We start from the raw sequence: 18,926 nt of genomic DNA on the forward strand, positions 1-18,926 counted from the left end.
CAAAGTGACCCAAAGCAGCTTTATTTTGGCCTATCTGTATGGGGCCACAGTTTTCTTCTAATTTCTTGACTGCAGTCTCTGTTCTGATCTATGATTGATACCAGGTATAGGAACTCTTTTACTATTTCTATTTCCTCGTTGTCTAGACCAAACATGTGAAGATCCTTCGTGGCCATTATTTTAGTTTTCTTTATGTTCATCAGCAAGCCTGCCTTTGCACTTTCTTGACATTTCTCAGTAGTTACTCTAGGTCTCCAATGTTTTCTGCTAACAGTATGGTGTCATCTGCATATCTTAGATTGCTGATGTTCCATCCTCCTATTTTCACCCCTTCTGTATCTAAGCCTGCTCTTTGTATAATATGTTTTGCATACAAGTTGAAAAGATAGGTGAGAGGATGCATCCTTGTCTGACCTCTTTGCCAATTGGGAACCATTCTGTTTCTCTGTGTTCTGTTCTAATCATTGCCGCTTGTCCTGAGTCAATTCCTCATCAATATTATAAGATGTGTTGGCACTCCTATGTCTTTAAGAGTGTTCCATAGCATTTCATGATCTATGCAATCAAAGGCTTTATGCAGGCCTTAAATACATTACTAATTTCATACTTCCCAACATCTAATGTTATGGAAGCTCAGATTTAGCTGTTCTAATGACAGCTGAAGAATGTTATCACAGGTCTTGAAACTCTGAACACATTTTTGTGTCCTTTTGGATTGTCTCTGGTTAGTACAGTGGATCCTTGTTATACGCTGGGGTTTGGTTCCAAGATCCCCTGTGTATAACAAAATCCGTGTATGCTCAAGTCCCATTAAGTATAATGACATAGCAAAATGGTGTCCCTAATAAAAAATGGAACATCAAGGTAAATTTATACTTTTTTGGAACATTTTCAAACCGTATATGCTTAAATCCGTGTATAAAAAATCCGTGTATAAGAAGGGCCGACTGTACTTGGATGGGAGACAGCCAGCAAATATCAGGTACTTTACATTTCAGAGAAAGGAACTGGCAAAACCACCACAGGGTATTCTTTGCCTATAAAAATCCTAAGAAATTGATGGGATTGTCTTGAATCAAAAGGAACTTGAGGGTACATATACACACAGTAAAGGCATTACAATAACAAGGATTTTGAAATCGATAATTGAAATTAAAATCAAATCAGATCATGCAAAAAATGAATAGGTGACTCAGGCAAAACAACGTCACAGCTCAAAGGTATAAATCAGATCACGTGCTCCACAGGAGACAAGAGTTTCAGTTTACTTTTGTCCCACACCCTCTAACTTTCCTGTTTGTTGATTACAGAAGATTACATTACAGCTGAGTGAAACCCTGACTTTCAGGACCTCTTTGATTATGGATTTTTGGTTTGCATTTTTACGGAACTCACAAGTTTTAAGGTATTTTATAAATGAAAGTGCTGGTGCTACTTATATGATTTAAGGATTGTTTTAGATTTACAGTCTTGACCTACAGGTTTATTGGAAATGTGGGTTTCCTCCCCATGAACTCAGTGGGTTTAACAGAGGGGAAAGAAAAGTATTACTGCAGATTTTGGAATAGATACATCATGATTAATTAAACTATGTGGTACTATATAATAGCTGTGCTTCTTTGTCATCTTGTTTAGCAAGTATGTTTCCGCAGATCTCAGAAGAAAGTAGCTTTCCTCTATGGAGTAGTAGAGAATATACTTCTTTGTGTTGGTTCACAGTAAGTACTCCTTGTGCTATTAAAGAGATTATTGTAGATATGAGCTTTTAAATCCTCTATAAAGGCTTTTCCAAAACATTGGCTTCATCGCCCACATTTCTGTAATATTTATGTGGAATATAAATAAATAAAACAAAACAAATCTAGTTGCAAAATGACTGTTTCACACTTTCTATCTGACTTAACTACATTAACAACACGCACATACACAATGGCATGAGAGACTGTTATGAGGTTCTTTTATCCTGTGTTTTAAAACGTGCTTCTTCAGCTACATGATGTGGAGGATCAGGAATCCCTGCCCCCAATGTGCCAGGGACTGGAAACATATTTGTGCCCACTGGCTACTGTTATTTCTTTTTTCCCTGGAGACTCTTCAGGGACTGGCAACTGATGGCATCAGTCCATGGTCAACCATTTTGAGTAGTACTGTTTTAGAACATAGTTGTACAACACATGAAAGTGTCAGAAAAGAGGGCTGACAGAAGTGGGAAGATCTCTTTGGAAGGTCTTTAATCCTGATAGATTCAAAGAGTTGCTAACACAAAAGTCTGTACTTGTCAGCCCAAGAACAATTTAGTGCTTGAGGCAGAAAACAAAATGGAACCTCATGGTCCATCCTCATTCCACGCACTTTATTCTCCAACACACCTGAGCGGCAGCAGGCTAGATCTATGACAGATTGTGGGGCCTACACAGCTCTCTAACAGAGCAAAAGTCCTGGAAATGTCTGCTACTCCTCAGCATCTTCTGTCTGAAGCAATTACTTCATTATGATAATACTGTAGTAAGGCTAGCGTTTATTAGAATTTTATACAACATAAAGCCTGCCACTTCATCTCATTAAACTAAGAATAAGCTCCACTGAACACACTAGGGAGTTTATCACAGGAAGGAGATAGGGAGTCTATACCATGAATATCCTAGAAAAATCGTGTAATTATGTGTAACGATTTTACATGACGTCGCACAAAATCTGCCATTAAAGTGGTCACAAAGAAGCATTAATGGACATCTTTTTACTTTTGGAGTTTCAGCAACAATGCATTTCCGATATCACTTTATTTGTGCAAATTGGTGTGATAATCATTTGTGCAGTTACTCGACATTTCTGCTTCATTTACGGGATGCTTTAAATGTTCTTTAATCTCTCTTTAATGTCAAAATCAGCCCCAGTGTGATAAACTCCAAGGATTTGCTTTCCAGTATATGTGCATAGGTCTACACAATGAACTATAGAATACTTTTGAATATGGCTGAAAGCATTGTTTTTCAATGGTGTTTGTGCATACCATATACTGTAGCAAATATCTGGAATGCCTTGTTATTCCATTTAAAAGAGTTTCAACTGATCAATATAGGCAGTTCATAGATTAAAGCTGCAATGCTGTGTAGAGTAAGATTGGAAAAAACCCATCAATGAACAAGTAAACATACATAGCAGTGATACATATTTCTTTATTTATGTTGCAAATAAGTGGTGTAATGCTCGTCTAAAGTACCTAATTACATTTTTTTTCAGGACTCACCAGGAAGAACTAACCTTTTCAACACTTTTCAATATACACACACATATATATGGATACTTGCTCAAATGACTTGTTAGCAGTGACTCGACATGCATAATAAACAACTGTGTTTTAGATTGGATTTGGATTCTAATTCCAGAGTTCCTGCTTCACAGGGAAGAACTATACTGAGAAATGGGATTTTAAAAGAAAACTTTTTGCTTGAAATGAAATGGTCAATGATGAAAGCAAGACAATGAGATTTACTAAGCGAGATTTTGCTATGATGGTTTTTGGGACTGTGGTTTACATAGCTGATGTTGGAGCAGATCTTTGGATTGCAAAAACATACTGGTGTGAGGGACAGTATTTATGGTGTGCCTTAGTACTGGCCACAGGATTTCTTTCCTCAATAGTTGTCCAATTTTTCAGTTATACTTGGTTTAAAGAAGACAATGCCGAGAAATTGAATTGGATTTTATTTCTACTACATTTTGTACATGGTGGTATATTTACAAGGTAAGCAGATTTTGAATACAGAATGCAGAATCTATATGTGAACTGATGCACTAAATGATTTTTCATGGTTAATGGTGGTGATTGTAAAGTTTTGAAGTGTGATTGGCTGATGATGCCTATTGGCATAGGGACAAGGCAAGTAGAAGAGGTCTCTGGCTGCTATTGGCAGGTTAGCTAGAAAGCAATGAGCCAGGAAGAACAGGAAGAAGAACCAAGGATCTAGAGAAGAAGAGTGTAGTGGCCAGAGATGGGAACAAGCCAAGAAAAGATCTAATGCCCTAGAACAGGGGTAGGCAACCTTTTTGAGCCGGGGGCCGGGTTGCTGTCCCTCAGACAACTGGGGGGCCGAAGCCAAAAAATAAATAATTTAAAAAATTTTTAAAAATTAAATACATAAATAAACCAGGACAAATGTAGGACAAAATTTTCAAATGGAAGACACTTTTTTTTTTAAAAAATGGAGGACATGAGAAAAAATTTGCTGATTTTTTAAAAAATGTTAATATAAATGCATGTTTCTGAGGCTTCTATAGACAATTGCCCCCCAAAGGCCCCGGAGGCAATCGGCGGCAGGACTGGGCTGGGGCCGGTCCCAAGGCCTTGCCGGGCCGCATCCGGCCCGCGGGCCGTACGTTGCCTACCCCTGCCCTGGAAGGTAGGGTAGGAGTTGGAGTGAGACAAACAAATGAAAGTTGAGCAGAAAGACAGAGGTTTTAGAAAACCTAGAAATGATATCTAATACCAATGAAACCTGCATTTATCCCAGACCTACAGAAATGAGACAATGAACCATTATACAGATCGATTCATAATAAGATTTATTTATTTATTTATTTATTTATAAAAATGTGATGAACTTAGTCTTTAAAAAGTGAAAATAACTGAAATCTTAGATACATTACACACTGGCACTGAAACGTCGCCCCTCTTTGTTGCACAGCGTTGCCACAGCAACCAAACTACTGTATGGGGAAACGCTGAGCAGCAAAAAAAGAAGCTGCCTGGAATGGTTTCTTTTGTGCAGTGTTGTAAGGGTTGCAATGCAGCCCTATGCACCGCTTCCTCTAAAGGACGTGTGGGCACTCAGACGCCCACACATCATCTATATGCCCCCCATGTGGGTGGTGCTGCTCAATAATGGCGCCGCCCACACATCACAGTGCTTGGGAGCTTGTGGTTGGTGCACACTCCCAAGCCCTACTATCGCCGCCTGGCGGTGTGTACCGGGCTCCTATTTACTATGAAGGCATCCAAGATTGGAAGAAGAAAAATATGAATTGGAGACATTTGAACTCTCCGTGTTATAATTCACTTCATCAGATGCATGGAGTATAAGTTTAGAATTTCAGATATATATACACAATGCATTCCTGTACCTGTGAATTCAATGGGATTTACCTCCCCAGTAAGTACGCTCAGGGGCAAGATCCAGTAGTTGGAAGATTGCACCAGCTCCCCTGGATCTTAGGGGGTTACCCCCACCCTGTTATTTTAAAGGCCAAATGTCTTCCTTGAAAATTGGCCAAATGCACCTCCAAAAGGGAGAGGATGAAAAGCATTTTCAAGCCATTTTATGGTATCTGGGATTGTTTTAGTGCCAGGTTTTTTGATTTTTTGGGGGGTTGAAACTGGTACAAAAAGAGTCTTTTCCCTCAAGGAAAATAACCTGAAATGGTTAACCATAATTCAAGAGCATGCAGCTGTAATCTCGGGGACTCAGTAATATTTGGGAATTCATGGAGAACAGGAGAGACATGAGCAGACTGGAGGAGGTAGAAGCTGTTCCCATCTTCAAAAGGGAAAAATAGAGGACCCAGGTAACTACTGACCTGTGAACCTGATATTAATACCAGGAAAGATTTTGAAACAGATCATTAATCAGTCCATGATCACTTAGAAAGGAATGCTGTGATTATTAAGCGTCAATATGCTCTTTAAAATTTAAAAAATAAGTCAGACCAGTTTATCTTCATTTATTTTTTCTTTTTTGACAGTGTTACAGGCATAGTACATCAGGGGAATGCTGTAGATGTAGTATGTCTTGATTTGAATAAGACTTTTGACAAGATTCCATATGGTAGTTTTGCTCATCAACAGACTGAACTCAAAGAGTGCTTCCGGCTAGGGGAAGAGATAGGGTGGATGGGTGGGGGGCGCACAGGGATTTGTCCTGGGGCTGCTATTGTTCAACATTTTTATAACAACCTGAATGATTGAGTAGAAGGCATGCTTATAAAAAAAATCAAATTATACCAAATCTGGAGGGGTAACTGATATTCTGGACTTCTTGAAAAAATGCTGTATTTATTACAGAAATTAATATAAAGTATTAGGGTTGCCAAACCAGTATGGTATAGTGGTTTGTGCATCAGACTATGACTTTCGAGAACAGGGTTCGAATCCCCGTTCAGCTATGTAAAACTACAGTTAACAACAAACAGCAACAATGTTAAGGCTTCCAGTTCAGAATCTTCATAGGCCCTGAGTTTTCCAGACCAAAACCTGAGACCAAGTGACAGTCCCTGGTGATGTCATTAAGTGTTATGAATTAAGTGCCAGCCACAGTTGCTCACAGCTTGTTATTCAAAAACCCACAAAAAGAGACACAGAGAGAACATATTTGTCTATTTGTAAATTAAGATAGAAATCTTAACTAAAGGGACTGCTTCCAGATTAGAGAGGTGTGGTAATGAACCTTTAATGTAGCCTACTGGCTCCTAGCCGTAGAGTGGATCCAGAGCAGAGTGGAGAATGAGCCTTGGCACCACAATGATTGAGGGGGAAGGAGGAAATTGAATAAGTAAATATGTAGATTTCCCTGGGGAAGGAGGTTGCAGCAATGGATCAATCAAGCCTTTCTAGTTGTAGTAAGATGCAGCAGTCCTACCTGAGTTGAAGATTGCACATAACCCTTTCCTCTCTCAAAACTGGAGAATTTGTACCTTCACCTGCTGCCTGAAGATGACTAATGAAAATTGGAATTGCTGGGCCAGGTCCTGAGATCTGGCAACCCTATAAGTATGGTTATGCATGTAATGTATAATATATGTAATACTGTAATGTAAAGAATCTGTTGGGAGGAGGAGAGAGCATGGAAAGGTGGAGATGACTGAGGATGAGATGGGTGTTTGAATCAATTTTTAAAAAGCTGGTAGTATGACAGGTAGTGAGAAATAGGAGTCAGAAACAGATGTTATGTAGACTCAGTGAGAGAGTCAGTGAGAGATAGAAGTCATGCATAGGAACTGGAATTAGTTAGAGAAGAGATAATCAAGAGTGAAGGGAGAGGTGAAACAAAGGAAAGGAGTTTCTATTTTTAGTCAATCAGGACAGCCAGGACTGTGAGAAGACAGTTTTGAGAACTAAGGAAATAACAACACTAGGTAGCAATTTGGACAACTAAGCTTTCGAATTCAGTAACTACAAGCTTCTGTAATCAAGTAATCTTTAACTGTATGTTAACATCTGTTTAATAAATAAGTCTTATAATATGCACGTGTGTCTCTAGGAACACTAACATGGTGTTATTTGAGTGGTTGAGTTCAGACCTTGTTAATACAAGGCTCAAAAGCAAATGTACAGGGTAATTAAAAAAGAATGTGCAAAAATAAAACTGTTCTTATTTGGTTTTGCATCATTATTTTTGAATCACCGTGGATTTAGTGCAGGCCAAATACAACCACACAATTTCTCCTTACGTAAAGTGATTTGCAGTCAGCCCCTTACCTAGTGAGAAAATGTGCCAGAAGTCCAAAGGCCATCTAAAACCTTGTCAAGTTTGTCAGCTGTAAACCTGGCACTAGTATGTAATGCAGCCCATTTGGTCTTACACACAACTTGGAGAACAACAGGTTTGGTGTGTGTGTATGAGAGAGAGGGGTGAGTGAGTGAGTGAGTGAGTGAGTAATAGTTTATTTAGTAATAGTAATTAGTAGTAATAGTAATAATTTATTCCAACAAGTTTCTTGAAAAATACTGGACTACACATTTGCCTAGGTCTGGGATGCAAGAACCAGATGTTTTGTGTTCTCCATTGCTGAGAATGCTGCTGGCTGTTGGTAATTCAGAGAGATAAGTATGTGCCAGCACAACAGTAAAGCATAGTTCTTTCTAAATATTTTATTTCTTATATTTACATATTAAATTGGAAGCTGTTAAGTGTATGGTTTCTGTATGTACTGCAAACCCTCTTAAAGGACCAGGGCTCATCTCTAGGACTTTTAGGCACAAAACAAACTGCCCCGAAAGGGTGGGTTGGAGGCGGCTGGTTTTCCTCTGAAGGGACGCCACAGAAGCCAAATTGCGCAGTGACCCTCCACCCCAAAAAGAACCCAGAAAAACTGGGTTCTTCTTCTGACATTGTGTGGATGTCATGAGTGCAGCATTGGTGCACTCATGATGTAAGCGGCGCACAGCAATGTCTATACGCTGCGCATCACTTACATCACGGAGAAAGGAGGAGGAATAGCACTATATGTCAGGGATGTTTACACCTGTGAAGAGTTCCAGGACTTATATTCTGGAAGTCAGGTGGAGAGCATCTGGATAAAAATGAAAGGGGAGGGAAATAACAGGGATGTTGTTGTGGGAGTCTACTACAGACCCCCAAGTCAAAAGAATTGGATGATGCCTTTCTAGAACAGATGACTACACACTCAGAAAGGAGAGAGGTAGTAGTGATGGGTGACTTCAGCTATTCTGATATTTGCTGGAACGCTCTTAGACAGAAATACATGCTAGCAGCTAATGGCATTCTAAAGGTGCTACCTCTAACACATTGAAAATATATATGACAGTACTTTATGGGTAAGAGCCAATATGGCACAGTGGTTTAAGTGTTGGACTACAGCTCTGGAGACCAGGGTTTGATTCCTCACTTGGCCATGAAACCCATTATGTGACTTTGGACAAGTCACACACTCTCAGCCTCACCAATATTTTTAGGTTGCAAATCTATATATCTTTACCTGGGAGTAAGCCCCAGTAGGCCAGTGGGACTTACTTCTGAGCAGATATGAATATGCTTGCACCATCAAGTGCTCGACTACATCATTATGAAGTGAACCAGAGACATGGAGCCCACCATCACTGTTCCATGGAAATATATCTCTGCGTAAACTTACCCTAATGGCCAGAGTAATAGCAGAAGCATCTGCAGTGCATATTGGAGCTCACCACAAAACTGCTGTCATGTGAACATCAAAACATCATTCAGAAGTTCCCACAAAATGGGAGGAGGGGATCTGTATTTCTTGGGATGTGTTCTTGTAAGCAGACCTTTTATAAATTACAAATTGAAGAGGAGTGAGTGAGTGCCCTGTCATCTTGAGAAACAGCAGAATACTGAGGTTTATAAAGAATGCTTTAAGAAGAATATTCTCCCCCTTTCCACTCAGTGCCTGTTTGCATTTTCTTTTCTGTGAAACATTTCATGTTCACAGAGCGAATGGATTAATCTTTGCATATGTTCATAATATGGCTCTGGAGCAAGTTTTATGTGTCAGGAATGATGTCCAAACAGTGAACTTGGTTCTTGGGTTAATATTCTATTGAAATGATATAGCTCTTTGACTCATCAAGTTCAGAAATCTTGCCTTTTAGGTCTAATCCCTTGCCAGAGCAAATATGCTGTGATTTCACAGTGAGAATTTATTTTTTTCTCTCCCACAAGAAGAGAGAGAATGTTCTAAGAAGCAAAAGTACAGGGGGGAAAAGAACGAAAAGATAATATGAAATACTTTTGGAGATATTTTGTTTAGATTTTATTTTTGTGAATTTATTTAGCAGTGTAATAGTCCAATCTGATTCATGTCTGTCTACTTAGAAGGAGGTCCCATTGAACTGAACAGCAAATGGACAGAGAATGGCAGTGTTTTAGAGCTGTGGACTGGTTTAGATGTTGCCCACTGTCCTAGCCAGACCAGGCTATTTTGGACCAGTATTCCTATAATGGAATTGACTTTGTTCCAAAGCTACCAAAAGCTGAACCCAAAAACTTTGTGTAAGATTTGAATTTCAGACAGGTATAGGCAAAAATGCATTTTTAAAGTTTTGTTTCTGTGAAAATGCCCAGGATGGGTAGAAGGAGGAGACCTTGGCTTAGAATCATTCTGGGATGAAACAGGCTGCTTTCTAAAGTAATGAACTGGAATCAGAGCTGAATCATGCATATTTTTAGACTGCAGCCTTAAAGACACATTTGGAAGAATGGAGACGGGTGAAAATATAAAGCTGTAGGAAATGTTGTTGTTATTGTTGTTTGCTTTCAAATAATTTTTGACTTATGGCAACCCTGTCATTGGGTTTTCTGGGGCTGAGAGGATGTGACTTTCCCAAAGTCACCCATGGCCCAGTAAGAAATCAAACTCTGATCTCCAGCCATAGTCCGATGTTCAACCACTTCACCACTTTAATATATTTCCAATAATTTTATACTCTCCTCTGTTCTAATAATGAAATGTATTTCTTCACTAGAAATTCATGTGTGCTGAAAATTATAATGCAAATTTTAAACTACAATGACTCTGCACTATTTATTTATTTTGCATCATACAAATATAATCAATTTAAAACAATTTAAACCATATGGCAGCCTATTAAACATTTTAACATATTTGAATACAATGCACTACATAGAACGAGAAGGCATATTTTCAAAACAAACATCTCTCAAGCACCTTGTATTACAAGTGTTTTCTGCACCGACTACAGCAGATGTAAAACTCTCCACACTTAATCAGATCAGTTGAGTCTGCTACTGCCAACAACTGGAGTTGTTGCAGAATTTATACTACTGGGTGTTTGCTGTGCTATGCAGACCCCCCCCAGCAGATACAATTACTGTTATTGGCTGGATGTGTGTAGACTTTAAGAATGATTCTAAGACTAGTGATTTTTTTTGCATCGTTGTTGTTATTTTAAATTACCTCAGATTTTTTCAGTATTAAATGAAACATTTGATTCTATCCAATGCTGCATAAGTAAACATCCACTTCTGCAATGTGTGCTGTCTACATTGACTGGGCTATATATTTCATATATGATAAGATAGATAACAAGAGCTAGTGTGGTGAAGTGGTTTGAGCATTGGAAATGCTCTGGAGACCAGGGTTTGAATCCCTGCTCAGTCATGAAAACTCACTAGGTGACCTCACACAAATCTCAGCCTCATAGGAAGGCAAAGACAAATGCCTTCTGAACAAATGTTGCCAAGAAAACCCCTTGATAGCTTTGCCTTAGGGTCACCATAAGTCAAAAATGTCTTGAAGGCACACAAGAAGAAGATACAGTACACAATACAGTATATTAGATGCTGTAAAGCCTATATAATAATGTGAATTCTATTATGCCTATGTGTGCATTATATGTGGTAAGATCACATTCCTTACAATCATTCAGGTACTGTGAGTATTATGCTCTTTGTAAGTCTAAACAAATTTCCTTATAAATGAAGTAAACTTAGTCTCTGAAATTTCTATGCACAAGAATGTATCCAGACCATGTAAAATCTATGTGAGATAATGATCCTACTCAAGAGAAATGGAAAACTATATTAATGATTGATTTATATAAATAAATAGCCAAAATGATTACAACATTGCCTGATTATTCTCCCATTACACAATATCTTAAAATCCCAAGCCTTAGGGTATACTAAAGGGGAGTGTTGTTGTTGACCTGCCTACTGGCCAATGCTGTTGTTTAGATAAAGTGACAGAGTGGGGGAACCATGCCTGTTTCACCAGACAGTACCCCTCCAAATGTTGTTGTCTGCCATGGCTGCTTTTCATTTAAAAAAGTGGAACAATTGTTATATATATTTGTTTTGAGATTTAATCTAAATCACAATGTATGATTCAATGTGATTTCCTTATAGGTATTGGTTTGCACTAAAACATGGCTATCGGGCTGCATTTAAACTAAAGAGTTCAAGAGACATGTCAATTGATGTTCCTACCAGCCTCCTTCATAAAAGAGCCATTGATGCAATGGCAGATATCAGTATGCTTCGGCTATTTAAGACATACCTGGAAAGCACACCCCAACTTATTCTTCAGATCTATATCCTTATGGCATCCGACAATCGTATCTTCAGTCAGTGTAAGTCTGATTTATAATCAAAAGGTGTGTGTGTGTGTGTGTGTGTGTGTGTGTGTGTGAAAACTGGAATACTGCCCTGCAGCAATGCTTCCAGTGCTTTACAAAAACATGATAAAATGGAAAATAAAATAAATTATAACATCAAAAGAATCCTACATAAAGCCTGAGAATTTCTTTTCCAGGTCTTTGCCTGGCATCAGAATGATAGTAATGCATGTTCCAAGGTGAGTTTTTAATGGAATGAATTCCAAAAATGCACACCCATTCGTAAGAAGGCCCATCCTGGCGTGATGCGTGTTCAGAATGGCCAAGTGCAATTAGTAACCTAGCTGCACCATTCTGAACAAAATATTTATTTATGTGAGTTTATCTATTTACTTTGAATGCTAAGATACTATTGTATAGCTGCTGGAGCCTTTCAAAGTGTCTTACCCATTGTGGATGGATGAGTGAGAAATGACATTAAAATCTAGTATAGGAACAGAGATCACATGCTGCCCATATGGAACAAGGATTATCTGGAGAGCATTTTCTGCCCTTGTGCTTGTTCTTCTCTGGTGTTGTATCAGGCAGCAGCTCCAACCAAAATCCTCTTGAGGCACAGAGAGCTGAGAGCAGATGGAAAGGGGTCAGCCTGTAATGGAAGCATCCTTTGCTTGCTGGCAGTTCCCAGTTGCTAAGCAGCAGTTCCCTCCAAGGTCCTGTGAGGCAAGGGATTTGGTGGGGCTGAACAGCTGGAATTTTTTTGTCTGCATGGCACATGGAACCTAGAAAACATTAAGAGGGCAGGGGGTGGGGAATATGTTTCAGGAGGTGAAGATGTAAACTAGAGTACATAGCTCTAAAATGTTTCATTACAGTCGGCACTCCATATTCACACACTTTTTTCATCTGCGCACCGCGCCGGGAGTGCCGCCCACGGACTGGGGAGCACCGCAGCGGGACTCTAGGTGACTCTTGGCACTTTCTGGCTTTGGCGTTTGGCGGCCAGTTTAGTGCGTGGGGCCTTTAAGGACCACCTGGGGGGAAGCCAGGGAGGAGCCAGCCAGGTGAGAGCGGCGGGTATAAAGCCGGGAAACCGGCCCCTCCCTGACACGCCCCCTCCTGCCTCCACGCCGGACCATCGCCGTCGCTGCCGCTGCCAGGACTGCGCCTTCTGCCGGGCGGCCTCCTCCCGGGGTGTCGGAGGTGTCGGAGGTGCGCATCTGCGCACCGCCCCGGGAGTGCCGCCCACAGACTGGGGAGCACCGCTGCTGCGGAACTGCGCAGTTGTGCAGCTTTTATTGGTGTGGGAGGCTTCGGTTTAGCCTGGGAGCAGAGGATGCCTGTAGTGGCTAACCTCTGCTCCTCTAGTAGCCATAGAGGGGTGGGGGGAGGATAGGGATGCGGGGGATGCCTGGGCCGGGGATAACATCTTGGTGGGCGGAGCTCCAATTGAGGTTGTGCGGGGCAGGGGGAGGTATGGTGGTGGGAGAAGGGACTTCCGTTCCAGGGGAAGGCGTGATCGATGCATCATATCTATCTCGCCTTCCTGTCCCCCTCCCAACCTGAAGGACCTGAGGGTCTCTCCAACCGTGCCACAAACCCTGTCACTGCTCCTGTGCAATGCCAGGTCTCTTAACAACAAGACCCACATCCTCCAGGATCTGTTGGAGGACTCTAAGTGTGACCTGGCTTGCATTACCGAGACCTGGCTGGGGCCTGAAGGGGACGCTGTGTGGGCTCAGGCCCTGCCTGCTGGGTACTCGGTGAAGGACCAGCGCAGGTTAGGTGGGCGGGGGGGGGTGTGTGGCCTTGGTACATAGGAACACCGTGTCCCTCACCAGGAACCACATCCGACAGACCTCCTATAGCGAGTGTATTTACCTGACCCTAAAGGCTAGGGACAGTCTAGGGATTCTGTTAGTGTATCGGCCACCCCGTGCATTAGCGGACTCTCTTAACGAGCTGACACAGCTGGTCGCTGAGCTGATGTTGGAGACGCCCAGGCTTCTTGTCCTGGGCGACTTCAACATCTCCCTCATGCCCAGCCATGTTCCATCCGGTGCGGCTCGGGAATTCATGGATACCATGGCGGCCATGGGCCTGTCCCAGCTGATACAGGGTCCTACGCATTGTGCGGGTAATACTCTCGATTTGGTCTTCTGTTCGGAGGCGGAAAATCCGTGGGTGGAAATAGTTAATGTTTCCCCCCCTGTCATGGACGGATCACTTCCTGGTAGAGGTGAAAATCAAGGCTTCTACCCAGATCCCCCCCGGGGGTGGCGGACCTGTTAGAATGGTCCACCCTCGAAGGCTGATGGAACCTGAGAGGTTCCAAGAAGCCTTAGAGGGGCTTGCGGTTGGAAATGACGGCGACTCTGTTGATGCCCTTACCGGTATTTGGAATACCGGTCTTTCTAGGGCTATACACAGGATCGCTCCCAAGCGCCCTGTCAGGCCCGCTTCCAAACGTAAGCCCTGGTATACGGAAGATCTCCGGGCGAGGAAGCGGGTTCTGCGACGGCTAGAGTACCGTTGGCGGAAACACCTTCGCTTCGACGACAAGACTCTCCTAGACCAACTGTTAAAGGACTACGGAAAGGCAATACGAGCAACAAAGAACTCGTTCTATGGTGCTCGTATTGCGTCCGCTGAGTCGCGTCCGGCAGAGTTGTTCAGGGTGGTCAGGGAGCTAACTCAGCTCCCTCCCGCCCTGAACCAGATCCTTGAACCTTCTAAGGCCTGCTGTGACCTGTTTAACGACTTTTTCGCGGATAAAACCTCTCGTATAAGCGAAGGTCTGAACGCTGACATTATAGCAGAACCTAGGGTAGAAGTGTCCAGAGCCTCCGTGGACTATGTTAAACTGGATCAGTTTGAGTTGGTGAGTACCGAGGATGTGGACAAGATCCTCGGAAGTGTTCGGAAAACAACCTGCTCTCTTGATCCCTGTCCCTCATGGTTAGCGGCCCAGGGGGGACCGGCAGTAACATTATTGTTACGCCGGATAATTAATACATCTTTGAGGGATGGGCTATTTCCATCGGATCTTAAATTGGCCATTGTAAAACCGATCCTAAAAAAGCCCTCCCTCGACCCCTGTTACATAATAATTATCGGCCTGTTTCGCTGCTGCCATTTCTGGGAAAGGTGATCAAGAGGGCGGTTGCGATCCAGCTTCAGGCGGTCTTGGATGAAACGGATTATCTGGACCCATTTCAAACTGGCTTCCGGGTGGGTTACGGGGTTGAGACGGCCATGGTCGCCTTGGTCGATGATCTCCGTCTGAGCATCGACGGGGGAAGCGTGTCCCTGTTGGTGCTCTTGGACATCTCAGCGGCTTTCGATACCATAGACCATGGTATCCTTCTGGGACGCCTGGCAGAGGTGGGAATCGGGGGCACTGCGCTCCAGTGGTTCCGGTCCTACCTCTCCGGGAGGTCCTAGATGGTGCAGCTGGGAGACGTGTGCTCCGACGAGAGGCCCCTTAAAACCGGGGTCCCTCAAGGAGCCATTCTGTCTCCCATGCTATTTAACATTTACATGAAACCGCTGGGAGAGATCATCCGGAGACATGGGGCGCGGGGTTATCAGTACGCTGATGACACCCAAATCATTTTCTCTATGTCTCCGACTGATGCAGTGACTGGGGATGGTGTCTCTCCTCTCGTGGCCTGTCTAGAGTCAGTAATGGGCTGGATGAGGGAAAACCGACTCAAATTGAATCCAGAGAAAACGGAGGTACTAGTGATAGGTTCTCCTGGTCCAGGAATGGCGGTGGTTCCACCTGTCCTGAACGGGGTCATGCTCCCTGTGAAGGACTCCGTGCGCAGTCTGGGGGTGCTTCTTGACTCGTCGCTTCACCTGACAGCTCAGGTGAATGCGACGGTCAAGAGCACCTGTTATCAGCTTCGGCTGATCCGCCAGCTGCGCCCATACCTGGCCCAGAGGGACCTAGAAACGGTTGTACATGCTCTGGTAACTTTGAGACTGGATTTCTGCAATGTACTCTACATGGGGCAACCCTTATACCAAACTCGGAAGCTACAAATGGTGCAGAATATGGCAGCCCGGCTGGTCACTGGTGCTCCCAGGACCAGCCATATAACACCGGTTCTAAAAGATCTCCATTGGCTGCCCATTCGCTTCCGAGCTCAATATAAGGTGTTGGTTATTACCTATAAAGCCCTAAATGGCTTGGGCCCAGGATACCTAAAGGACCGCCTCTCCCCGTACATTCCGCCTCGCACCCTCAGAACATCTGGGCAGCAATTACTGAAGGTGCCTGGGGCTAGGTTAACCTCCACCACGCGGAGGACATTTTCCACGGCTGCCCCAGCCCTTTGGAATACGCTGCCCATTGAGCTCCGCTCATCTACCACCCTGGCCCAATTCAGGAAGGACTTAAAAACCTTCCTGTTTCAACAGGCATTCCCCGATTAAATATCCTGTGGGCCTCCCTCCTCTTCCGTGGCCAAGAGGTTGGGCTATGGGGCTTTTTTTCCTGTTATTTTTTGATGTATTGATGTATTTGTATGGTTTTAACTTTTTTGTATTGATTATATGAATTGTGTGTGTTTTTAATTGCTGTAAGCCGCCCTGATCGATGGAAGGGCGGGATATAAATAAAATTTTTATTATTTATTTTTATTTTATCCATGGATTCAAGCATCCATGGCTTGAAAATATATTAAAAGTATATAAATTCCAAAAAGAAAATCTTGATTTACCATTTTATATAAGGGACATCATTTTACTATGCCTTCGTATATAATAGGACTTGGGCATCCATGAATTTTGGTATCCATGGGGATCCTGGAACCAGACCTCAGCGGATATCAAGGGCCCATTGTACTTTGTAACAATCAAACAGTTAGTAGTTCCATACAGCACTAATGAAATCATCTACCTGTAGAATATATTCCCATGGAATAATCATTTGTATCTTCATTTTATTTTGGATGCCTAACCTAACTCTATTGCAAAGAACAGACTGGATTAATAGCACAGCTGGGTAGCCCAGTTTCCAATACAATGATATGTATCTATGGAATAGTGCTGTTTACAGTAAATTTGCCTATCACACCTTTTTTTGTAGGTGAAGTACAGTTGATATACAAATCTTCAACAATTTTTCTAATAGTGCTAACATTTCCCTCTCTTTTCTTTAGATGTTTCCATCACTGTCTCTTCCATCAGCATTTCTTGTGCAACTGTGGATTATCAGATTGCTTTACGAAAATCCTTGCTGGATAAAAATAAATTTGTCAGAACATCTTCCAAATTGATGTATTTTTTTTATAAGCTGTTGACTTTAACTTCTTGGATACTTAGCACTGTGTTGGTAGCAATACTGAGCATCAAAATTTCCATCGTTCTCCTTGTGTTTCTCTGGTTTGGGAGTATAATTTGGGTACATAAGCAACACACTACATTTTGTAAATCCAGAACAGCAGAAATCATCTACAGGATTATTGTGGGAATTATTCTTATTTTTACCTTTTTTAATATTAAGGGAGAAAAGACAAAAATTCCAATGTCTGTCTATTATGTCATTCGTATACTTATAACCTTATCTATATTGACTGCAAGCTTGTTCTGGAAATCAACTTTTAATGGGAAATTACACTTGTCATTTGTGATCACTGCAGTGGCCCTCACCCTAGTATTAGGTATTATTTTTCTTATTGTTTATTATGCAATTTTTCATCCTAGTATTTATTATGCACAAGATGTAGTTGATGGACCACAAAATGAAAGGAATGAAAACTGCAGAATAAGGGGATTCCTGATGCAATAAATCTCATGAAACAAACTGTTGTTGCTTTAATTTTCTTTCCATATTAAAGACAACAACAAAGCAAAACAAGACATCATGGGATTGCCATTTACTATCTATAGTGGTATTTATTTCTAAAATAGACAGATGCTAACTGGATACATTTAATAGCAAAATGCAAAGCCCCGTTGTTTCCAAATCAGGACCACAATCCACATCAGCTCCCTCTGCTTACTTTAGAGTGGGAATTTGCAAAGTGTACTGTGGGCCACACATGGCCCCCAGACTATTTTAGGACCAAGGGATCAATCTGTTTTGCAAATGGGGGCATTTTGCTATCCTTTTGCCCCCCAGACCATTTTATGCCCAGGTGCTCTGGTGCCACAACAAATGACAATTTGCAGAATTCCATAGAATGGAACCATGACAGTTGAAGGAGATTAGTGCACCAGTTTTTATTCCCACACTAGGAGTGGGATGTAATCACACAAGGATGGATTCTATCACACAGCTCCATTCCTGGGCACTGATCCCATACTTGACTCGGGCTTCTTTGGACCTTTTAAATAACAGGATTCTTTAAAAGGTCTGGGAGAAGCCAAGGTCGGGTATGGGATGAATACTGCCCGGGGACAGAGCTGTGCAATAGAATCCATTCCTGTGCATTTACATACCGTGCCCAGCATGGGAATAAAAGCCAATGTACTAATCTCCAAAGTGATGTCAAAACGGATTATTTCTGCTGTGTGGATGCAGCTTCAGTCTTCTATCTTGCAGGACAGCCCTTCTTTCATGTTATGTCTTGATTTCACCACAGGAGGGCTCCTTTGTAAGAAACAAGAATGGGAAACTTCAGAATCAACTGTAAGAAAAATAAGGATGGCAGAAGAACAATCCCTAAGGCTACAGCTGTATAGTGTCCTTCTAGTGTCCCTTGAAAATTCTATATGAGCCTTCATATATCAGAGGTCATGCAGTAACAAGGAGATGTACATCTTTTTTTGTGGGGTTTTTGGGCTATGTGGCTGTGGAAGAGTTTATTCTTGAAGTTTCACCAGCATCTGTAGCTGGCATCTTCAGAGAATGCTGGCATGGAAAAGAATGGTGTATATATACTGTGTTACCCTTGGTTGAGAGGAAGTGATTTACATGTGAATCTGTGTGTTAGTCTGTTGTTGAAGGGCAAGGCCTCAGGGTGTCTATTTAATTAATTATCCATTGTCTGCTGGGAAGATGTACATATTATTAATTGTTTTATTTCATATAACAACCGGTCATCTCAAAAATAAAATGATAGAAATATCTAAGATTTCAGTCTAT

General features: G+C 41.9%; 1 protein-coding gene across 8 annotated transcripts; it reads left to right on the plus strand.

Annotated features, from left to right (window-relative positions):
* Positions 1-1,256: 1,256 nt before the first annotated feature.
* On the plus strand, positions 1,257-18,726 carry XKR9 (XK related 9). Of its 8 annotated transcripts, XM_042465341.1 has the most exons (5): positions 1,257-1,405; positions 1,636-1,718; positions 3,241-3,745; positions 11,622-11,845; positions 16,999-18,726. In XM_042465341.1, the coding sequence occupies exons 3-5, from the start codon at positions 3,459-3,461 to the stop codon at positions 17,625-17,627; spliced, it is 1,140 nt and encodes a 379-aa protein (XP_042321275.1). In that variant the 5' UTR covers positions 1,257-1,405; positions 1,636-1,718; positions 3,241-3,458; the 3' UTR covers positions 17,628-18,726. The 8 variants fall into 8 exon arrangements, with proteins under 8 accessions (XP_042321275.1, XP_042321276.1, XP_042321279.1 ...); XM_042465342.1 differs by lacking the exon at positions 1,636-1,718; XM_042465345.1 differs by lacking the exons at positions 1,636-1,718; positions 3,241-3,745.
* The last annotated feature ends 200 nt before the right edge of the window (positions 18,727-18,926 follow it).

The sequence above is a fragment of the Sceloporus undulatus genome, chromosome 4 (genome assembly GCF_019175285.1).
Source record: "Sceloporus undulatus isolate JIND9_A2432 ecotype Alabama chromosome 4, SceUnd_v1.1, whole genome shotgun sequence".
NCBI lineage: Eukaryota > Metazoa > Chordata > Lepidosauria > Squamata > Phrynosomatidae > Sceloporus > Sceloporus undulatus.